This window comes from Megalops cyprinoides, chromosome 6 (genome assembly GCF_013368585.1).
Source record: "Megalops cyprinoides isolate fMegCyp1 chromosome 6, fMegCyp1.pri, whole genome shotgun sequence".
Lineage (NCBI taxonomy): Eukaryota > Metazoa > Chordata > Actinopteri > Elopiformes > Megalopidae > Megalops > Megalops cyprinoides.
This window is the reverse complement of record NC_050588.1, coordinates 13,903,676-13,913,156: the sequence shown is the minus strand read 5'-3', so window position 1 is coordinate 13,913,156 and position 9,481 is coordinate 13,903,676. Positions and strand designations below refer to the sequence as shown.

Here is a 9,481-nt window from a genome sequence, read left to right as displayed (position 1 = left end):
AAGGATTGGGCTCAGAGGATTACACATGAGTTATTCCATTTGCCAGTTAAAACAAATGTGTCTGTCAGTGTCCTCCTCTTGGGCTTGATTCTCGAAATGAAACCCTAATCTCAGCAACAGTAGGTCAGATGTAAAATAGGTGTGAGCAAATACAGGTATTTCTTCCTCATATCAAGCACTGGGTGTAATAGCCCAGTACAGCAGAGGACCCATGCAGTCATGCTGCTTTTTCAAGGAGACGCCGTCAAGAGGTCAAGCCCAGAATGGTTTCAGAGTGTTATATTTAAAAGTGAATATAGAAGGGCTTCTTTTTCCCTGCTAAGATTAGCCTCTACTACTGTCTTGACCCCTCGTTAGAGGGTATCAAATTTAGACCGGTGTAGTTTACCATGTGGTGCTCTATTACCCCACACAGCTCAGCCAGCAAGACTGGTCTATATTGGGACTGTAAACGGAGTGGGCAACAAAGCCAGACCCAACACTGCTGCCTGTGCATCTGTCTCGGAGCGCTTCATGGTTTTCTCTGTTTGTTTTATCAGCACCCAAAATGCTGTAAATGCAGCCCTGACCCACTGACCCCAATACCCACCTAACCTCCTTACACCGACACACATTTGTGTACCCCACCTGTTACACAGATTTTTCATCCTCTTCTCAAATTTTTATATCCTTTGTGTTTACAGGTCATCTGTTCAATTCCCACTCTTAATTAAAATTTGCACCCATCCCTCCCTCCATACACAAAAAGAAGTCCTACGCAGCTCTGCCCATGTAGTGGTATTTGTCATTTAAAAAAACGGATGAATCAGATATGTCAAAAAAGGATGAATCAGATATGTCAATGGGAGAAGTGAATGTGTTAACACAGCTTAGAACAGAATCTAACCTGCAGTGAGCTTTATCACTGCACACTGGTCACACACCCAAGGGCAGACCTTCAAGATTCCATCTGGACGTTGCATAGGGATGACCTCCTGATTTAGACATGAGTTCGTTTGACATTTGTCCTTAACTTGGACTCACCAGTACAATATAAACATTTTTCACTAATCCTGCCAAGCGCTGTTTATGAAGAGAATTTAACGCTTAGAGTTAATTGCGAGTCAAGGTTGTGAACACATGTTGGTTGAATTTAGGGCTTATTGTTTGAAAAAAAAAAAGTTATTTTCGCCAAAATAAAATAATGGGAGGTGCCACCACATTTTAAAACGGGCAAATATAATATAGCCTAATATAGACGTAGGCTACCCAAAAACTCAAAGTGGCTTCAAGTTCGATCATCCAGAAACTCGTGGATAACTCTCTCTATCCAATATTCAGTAGCAAACGACACAGTGTGATTCCAAGAAGTGACCTGTTGGGATAAACGTCGACTGGCGGGCAGATCAACCTACCAGGCAAGAAACCCCGCCTTTTTGGAGACCACGCCGCCTTCCCTTCATCCTGCCTATCAGAGCAGAACAGTCCCTTTGCACGTTTGCATAGTCCCATATTTTTTCTGTTTGATGACGCGACGCGGAGCAGCCGAAGACGCTCTTAGCAACGAGCAGCTGAATCGCAACGAGATTTGCAACCGATGCGTTTACGGAGGCGGATTAAAACAGCCACGGTTAGCAGCTGTAGCGTGTTGCTAACGTAAAGATTACAGTTGCCTGAAAAGGACGCTCACCAAGTCGGACGTTTCCAAAGCAGTGTCGTGATATAGGACTGCTCCTCCGCGACTGTAAAGCCATACTCTCTGGGCTGTGTCCGGAAGAGTAACGAGTCTCGCTAGCTTAGCGAGCAAGACACTGGAAAAAGGGGTGAAACGTGAAGGAATCGTTGCAATCGACCCGTTTCCTAGTGGGCATGGTTCTTGTAGCACAGATACAAAGGCATCTGAGAAATCCGAGGAGTGTCCGAGGCCGACATAGGTGTAAATCTTGGACTCGAACTATTTTTGGCAGAAGAAGCGGCGTTCATGTGGACGAGTGTTTTTGTACATGTAACGTTAGTTGACGGAAACGTTCGTGGCCATTCCTGGTGCTTTTAGATGGCTGGAGAGAAGAAAGCAGGAGAGAGGCGACGACAGCTAGTCGATAGTTAACTAGTTAACTTTAAATACATTTTCTCTCTTACATTTCTCATTGACGTGAGATAGTTAGCTGGCTAGCATTTTCCTTGGCAGAAAGGGATTTTAAAAGAAACAGGTAGCTAGTTCAATAGCTAGTTGGTTAAACTAGTTTTTAAAAGGATTTGCATAACTGCATGCAAATTTCTGGGGCATGTCCAATGTTGGTAACTAGCTAGCTAGCTTTAACGTTACGTGTGCACAGCACCATATCAGACTTACACTGGTGTTTTTGTTTAATGTTAAGGTAGTTAACTTGTTCGCTGGCATGTCAATGGCGTGTTGTTACTGTAGGAATCCGATAGTAAATTGATCAGAACATATCAACCGTCAGAGTTACCAACATAGTTTAATAATTGATGGTAAGATTGAGTTGTATTGGTCTTTTTAACCAACTTTATCTCGTGACACTCAATATTTTTTCAAGATGTAGCTACCTAGCTAGCTACATGAATTATTCTACTCTTCTGAAATTAATCTGTCGCCTCTTTTGCTGGTTGTTTACTTGCAAGATACTTTCATTAGACACTGGAGCTGACAATATTGATTTGGCAGTGCAATACTGATTTCTTGCATGCCAAAACCAATTTAGCTAGCTAGCTAACTGTATACTGTACTGTAGCTGACTACCTAGCTAGATTTCTGTATTACGATTTGAGGGGGAAAAAACTGCCGATTTAGGACTATTGACTGGAACAATACTTTGTTCCTGTTTAGGTCTAAAACAATGCTACAAGTTAACGTTACATTTGCTTGTTAGCTAGATACGGTTTTTGGGGTATTTTTTTATCTTGGACGTTTTTCCTACAAGTTTTTTAAAAACAACTCCACTTTTGGATGGTGGCTACAACCACACGCTCAGTCTGCAAACATGATGATATTGAGCAGAAAACCAGATGGTCCCATTACTGCAGGTACGTTCGCTTTGCGCACGTCGCTAGCATGCTCGGTGACTTGCTATCTAGATTCGGGTATATCCACATCGGATTTCGAGTACCTTAGCTATATTGCTAGTTAAATAATCCATTTACCAGCTGGCAGTCTAACTGACGCTGTTTTTGCATGAACGTAGCTGACGTTACTTAAATTAGACTAGCTAGACTAATAAGTATAGGTTAGCTAGTTTCTGTTCTGCTATTTATTTAATTAGTCAGCCAACTAAGAATAAGTCAGAACAAGGTAGCACCACCTTTCTAGAATAAATTAGCTACCTAGCTATCGTCAGTCAGTTGTATTTTATTTGACGGCTGACAGTGTATCTGTATCTATTTAAATTACGTTGTGCCTTTTTACAAAACAGTACAAGCTGTTGGTAGGCTATATGTCTGTGGAATGTGTAGTTCTGGTTAAGCCTCGTGTGTATACAGAGCTTTTGGATTTTGGTTACCCTGAATACGAGGGTAACGTCAGGTCGTCCACACGTACAGCGAGCTAGTTGTTTCTTTGTTCTTTAAAGGTGATGCTTTTATCATTATTACTGCTCTAGTGTAATTATTTGAAACTTGATTCATTTTTGAAGCGTGACTCAGGAGTAGCAGTTATGTACTCTTATTATGATTCATTTCTCGCCCACCTGAAGTTGTTCTCAGCCTTTAGAGCTTTGACTGGTGAGAAACACCGGGACAAGGCGTACCATGGAAACCACTAAACTTTAAGAACCAGAGAGAAAGACTGTCTGAAGTCGCTAGCTTACTTATTACATTTTCCTCAACGGCATCTGCTGATAAGGATGTGCCTGGCAAGCAGTGCTCTGACGCACCTGTGACTTAGGGTGCATTAGGTCCACTGGGGATTAGTTCTCCCAAGATGCTTTCCTCGTGATTACTGTGGGTTAATCGGAGAAACACAACAGCGAAGAGACAGCCGTAGGATTGCAGGTGGGAAGGCGAAAAGAAGGAAATGTTATTCAGAAATGAATCGCTGGATAGATGGAAATGAAATGAGAATTTTCAACACAATGCCCGTCTCTGTGATGAGCACACCAATTCTCACTTGTTTCTAACTGTTGACGTGTGCTGGTTTTTTGCCCTCAGCTCGACACGGCGATGGCCTGTATGATTCCTACATGAGAACAGACCACATTCTGAACGAAGACACAGAAGCGAATGAGCACAGCCCCTCCGGACGGCCCCCGCTGCCCAAAAACTCAGTAAGTCCTGACATCTTGCCCCAGGGTCTGGTGTGGTATATCAGAGTTTCGAAGCCAGTGTGCTGTACCTATTTTCGGTCATCTATGTGGCAGGCTTTCAGCAGCTGGGGCAGTGTTTGATGAGCTATGTTTCATTCTGTGTCTCTAAAGATCATCAATGGATGTAAGTCAGAGTATTGACCTGTAAAGGAATCACAGGGCAACAGTAATTTCAACTTGTTCCATCTTGAACTGTCCGTGCTATTAGCTTTCTAAAGTTGTAGCGTCATTATAGGGTTACAATATCTTGGTGTGTTTACTGTTATGATTAGACTACACTTCTGGTCTTTACAGGGAAAAGATGTTGTCTTCCTCTACAGTAGAAATTACTAAAAATACTTATAAGGATCAGTTATATTTCTTTGTTTTTGTTTTTCTGACATTGATTGGCACATTCATGTTTTCAAACATGCAAATGCAAAGCTTTAGTAGCAGTAAACTTGCAAAACAGTTAGAAAAGGCCATCAGTTTTGCAGTGTTAATAATCAACATCCAGCTGTATGTGCAGTCTCTCTCAGCACTGTGAATGTACGTATGCAGGACACTTTGTCTTGCTATCATGCGTCTGTGGCCGTCTGGCCACGCACACGTCCCCAGTCGCTGCGCATATGGCAGCCGAGAGAGGATGCCTAATCAAATGAACAGCATGCTTGAAAAAAATCACCCGTGGTATGCCTGCAATGTGGCCTCTATTTTTACAGCCCTGGAAATGCACTGGCTGCAGCCACAGAAATTGATTAACCGATCTGGATTCATTTAGTTGAAGAAGAGCATTTTGAGCGCATTCTTTGCTAAACACCGGCTCTGACAAATACAAAATAGCTGCGATCAAAGTCTATTGGAGTAGCACTGGCAGGTAGAAGCAGTACGGTTGGTATCATTTCACAAAGTTTTTAATCTCATTGATGTAGTAGTGCTGTTTAAGTACAGAACAACTAAATATCTGGGGCGTATCGCTGTATTGTGTTAGTCCATTAGTTTCCTTTTTTCTTCTTATTGACAAAGGGAGTCAGTCTTCCCATCCGCACATTCTGTTTTATGTTGTTCTTTTCTGTGTACTTTTGAGGTGTTTTCCTTATGATGTCCTCCATTATTCTTTTAATTTGTTTGTCATCAGACATGATGAGCTGCCCTTAACTCCCTCCCCCCTATGTAACCAGCCAGTTCTACAAACATCACAAACCAGTCAAACGTAGTTGCTATATAATATTTTCAGTTTCCAGACAGTCTCCGTATGTGTAAACCTTTGTGTTTCAAACAAGAAACGAAACACTTGATCATGCCAATTTTGCATTTGTTGCAGACACACTGCACAGACACACGTGCCTCGTGAGTGGATATGTTTACTGTAAAACGACTGTTCAATAATCGATCTCAACAGCATGTGAATTGGAGCAGGAATTTGCAGCATTGATTGACCATACGGGGGTTGCTTGCTCAGTATCAATAAAATCACTGTGAAGAATTTAATTTCCCAGTGATTATTTTTACTACCCCGTAACAACACAAACAGACTGGGTACACTGCACATCCATGTAAATCATTTAGCCTTCTCTTATGGTTCCATCTGTGGAAAGTCCTCCATCCAGGTCTGGCTGATATTAGGCCAGTGCTGACTGGAACAAGACAGCTGATTTATTTGGCTTGTTCCAGAGCTATTCCAGTATGTCTCTTCTATTACCATGCATACTGGCTTCTATTTTCAGGTTTGCTTCACTCCTGTCACTATTCCAGTCTCCAGGGTAAAAACTGACAGGCGCTCAGTGACCATGTTTTTAGCAAGTATGTTTCTGAGTGTTCTCCTATGATTTAATGTTCTTTTCAGAGTTTATGTGTGGGAGAGGGATCCTTCAGTTCAAAGAGAATGGGCGTATGTCACACTAAAAGGGAAAGTACTATGCTGTTCTCAGTTTAGTGGTAGCAAAGCTTAGTGTGTCAGCAGATTGCCCGTCCATCTGCATAAAGATTTGGGTTTGTCCCATGAAATGTTTTCATGCAATTTCATTTTGTTTGAACAATAGTTAGAACAATCATAATCTCAGAGGGGCTTTTAAAAAGCTGTTTTATTTGCGCGGAGGAGAGCTATGCGTCTTGAGAGACGGCCATCTCTCGTCGCCTGAAACCAGTCTCGATTCAGCCCAAGTGGGAAGCGTAGCAAAAACACCATCACGCTAGACAGCTGATGTCTGCTCGTAAGGATCGCTGCCCGTGCTCTTTATGTTTACAGCAAATGGCGCGCCTCTGGGCTTTTTCCCTTCCCTCTGTCCTTCTGCCAGGAAGATTGTCCCGTTCTTCCAGTTTACTGTTGCTCACATCTGCCTGCATCCAACTGACTGAAGGCCTGCAGGGCAGAGCTGCTGGCAGAACAGCCCCTAATTGTCTGTGATAGGGCACCCACTGCAGGGCAGTCCCCTGAGACGTCAGTTCTCGTTTTACATGTAGGCTACATCCAAGTGGGAGCGTTAACTGCAAATTGTCTGGAAAAGGTAAAGGAGTATTTGACAGGAAATCCCAGGGGAAAGGTTTGGTTGGATGTCCTGTGCACATGCCAGGTCTTGCAGGACTTATTTATATGTCTTTTCCTCATCCAACCAGATACGCTATGTTGCATTTTAAAGTGCTCTTTGAACCGTATTCAGCTGTAACATAACTCCAGCAACCCCAGGGTTCACGGGTACAATATTGATTAGTTATCACTGTCCTCGTTGTACCTCTGAATTACATTGACTGTCAGCGTTGAATTTTTTTTTTTTTGAGCCCAAACTATTTTTGGAATCCTTTCCCCCTTAACAACAAAGGTGTGCTTCACTGGATAGAGAGGACTAGTGAGTCCAGTGGGATTATTGTTTGATGGTTGTGTGTGATTTGAGCCTAATATTATTGTGCAGGAAAATGTTCCTAAGAACATTAAATTGAACCCTGGAGTGCAGCCAGACATACTGAGAGTACACTAAGTCTATAGCCCTTTAAAGGCAAACTTATAACTGTTCCAACCAAACTTTGTCCCTGGGTGTTGTTTTCTCATAGAACAATGCCTGTGGCCTTTTAATCTTGTTATTTTTGGAAACTGTAGGAGGTAGCCTTTATCTCTGTATTTTCTGAATGCCAATTAAAGTTGAATTGGCTGGAGGTTTACCATCGACAGTGTGGTAACCACTTTTTCTTGGCTCTCTTCTATAGGGTGGAAATAAGCCTGCGATGAAGGACCACCAGCAGAGTGGGGTTCAGGGAGGGCAAATGAGGTCAAAATACCTGTACGAGGACTCACTGAACAGGAAATCCAACAGCACGGCGCAACACAATGGTAGCAGCCATGCCCCCGTCAAGACCACACCCTCCCTGTGCAAGGAGAGGAGCGTGGACAGTACCAGCTCGGTCAAGTCGTCGGACAGCAACGGCAAGCCAAGTAAGCAGGTTCCAATGACCCCCGAACAGGCTCTGAAACAGCACCGGCATCACCTGACGGCCCTGGAGCAGCAGGAGATCCACAGTTACCCCGAGATCTACTTCCTGGGACCAAACGCCAAGAAGAGGCCCGCAGTGGCCGGGGGGTCCAACAACGGAGGCTTCGACGACGACCAGGGAGGCTACATCCACGTACCCCACGACCACCTGGCCTACCGCTACGAGTTCCTCAAGGTGATCGGCAAGGGCAGCTTCGGCCAGGTGGCTAAGGTGTACGACCACAAAATGCACCAGCACCTGGCGCTGAAGATGGTGCGCAACGAGAAGCGCTTCCACCGGCAGGCGGCCGAGGAGATCCGCATCCTGGAGCACCTGCGCAAGCAGGACAAGACGGGCAGCATGAACGTGGTGCACATGCTGGAGAACTTCACCTTCCGCAACCACATCTGCATGACCTTCGAGCTGCTCAGCATGAACCTCTACGAGCTCATCAAGAGGAACAAGTTCCAGGGCTTCAGCCTGCCGCTGGTGCGCAAGTTCGCCCACTCCATCCTGCAGTGCCTGGAGTCCCTGTACCGGCACAAGATCATCCACTGCGACCTGAAGCCCGAGAACATCCTGCTCAAGCAGCAGGGCCGCAGCGGCATCAAGGTCATCGACTTCGGCTCCAGCTGCTTCGACCACCAGCGTGTCTACACCTACATCCAGTCCCGCTTCTACCGGGCCCCCGAGGTGATCCTGGGCTCGCGCTACGGCATGCCCATCGACATGTGGAGCTTCGGCTGCATCCTGGCCGAGCTGCTGACGGGCTACCCGCTCTTCCCCGGCGAGGACGAGGGCGACCAGCTGGCCTGCATGATGGAGATCCTGGGCATGCCCCCACAGAAGCTGCTGGAGCAGTCCAAGCGGGCCAAGAACTTCATAAACTCCAAGGGCCACCCGCGCTACTGCACCGTCAGCACCCTCAGCAACGGCACGGTGGTGCTCAACGGCGGCCGCTCGCGCCGCGGCAAGCTGAGGGGCCCGCCGGGCAGCAAGGAGTGGGTGACGGCCCTCAAGGGCTGCGACGACCCCGCCTTCATCGACTTCCTGAAGAAATGCCTGGACTGGGACCCGGCCACTCGCATGACCCCCATCCAGGCCCTCCGGCACCCCTGGCTGTTCAAGCGCCTGCCCAAGCCCGTGCCGGGGGACAAGAGCCTGGTGCCCAAGCGGATTACAGAGCACAGCACCTCCTTCCCCAGCATCATTTCCAAGCTGCCCCCGGCCATCGGGCCAGCCAGCAACAAACTGAGGGCTAACCTGATGGGGGACTCAGCGGGGAGTATACCTTTGCGTACTGTGCTGCCCAAGCTTGTCTCCTAGGGTTTTACAGTCAGGGTTATGGACGGATTTTCGTCGTTTTATTTTTGTGTTGTTTTTGGCTGCGTTTTTTACGACAAGGGTGTCGGCACTCCCGAGGTTTTGGCTGAACTTAGCTAAGAGGTTAAGAAACACTGAATAACCCGATAATAAGTTTTATGTCAAGACATTATCAGCTGGTTTTTCTGATAGCTTTTGTAAAGATATTTGGTTTTAAGCTCTTTTTTACACTTCTCTCAAGTGTGGTATTGGAGAGGGTGTGAATGAAGAACAGTTCAGGGGGTGGGTGGGTGGGGGGCTACAGTATGTCAGTGTTCTTGCTGAAGCACACAAGTGGAAAGCCATTAGCATCACATGCCTTAAGAGGCTGATATTTTGTCTGTGAATGTTCTAAGGGCTGCATTTTAGATTTATGT

The 9,481-nt window shown here is 45.7% G+C and overlaps 1 protein-coding gene across 1 annotated transcript; it reads left to right on the top strand.

The window, feature by feature from the left end:
* The first annotated feature begins 1,515 nt into the window (after positions 1 to 1,515).
* dyrk3 (dual specificity tyrosine phosphorylation regulated kinase 3) lies at positions 1,516 to 9,078 on the top strand. Its single transcript, XM_036531261.1, has 3 exons — positions 1,516 to 3,024; positions 4,144 to 4,259; positions 7,479 to 9,078. Exons 1-3 carry the CDS (start codon positions 2,982 to 2,984, stop codon positions 9,066 to 9,068), a joined length of 1,749 nt encoding a protein of 582 aa, XP_036387154.1. The 5' UTR covers positions 1,516 to 2,981; the 3' UTR covers positions 9,069 to 9,078.
* Positions 9,079 to 9,481: the final 403 nt, after the last annotated feature.

What these genes read in the sequence shown, in the direction of transcription:
- dyrk3 (XM_036531261.1), top strand. Translation starts at nt 2,982, where the DNA reads ATGATGATATTGAGCAGAAAACCAGATGGTCCCATTACTGCAG. An exon ending in AGATGGTCCCATTACTGCAG is followed by an intron (nt 3,025 to 4,143) that starts GTACGTTCGCTT and finishes TTTTGCCCTCAG; the next exon opens with CTCGACACGGCGATGGCCTG. An exon ending in CCCCGCTGCCCAAAAACTCA is followed by an intron (nt 4,260 to 7,478) that starts GTAAGTCCTGAC and finishes TCTCTTCTATAG; the next exon opens with GGTGGAAATAAGCCTGCGAT.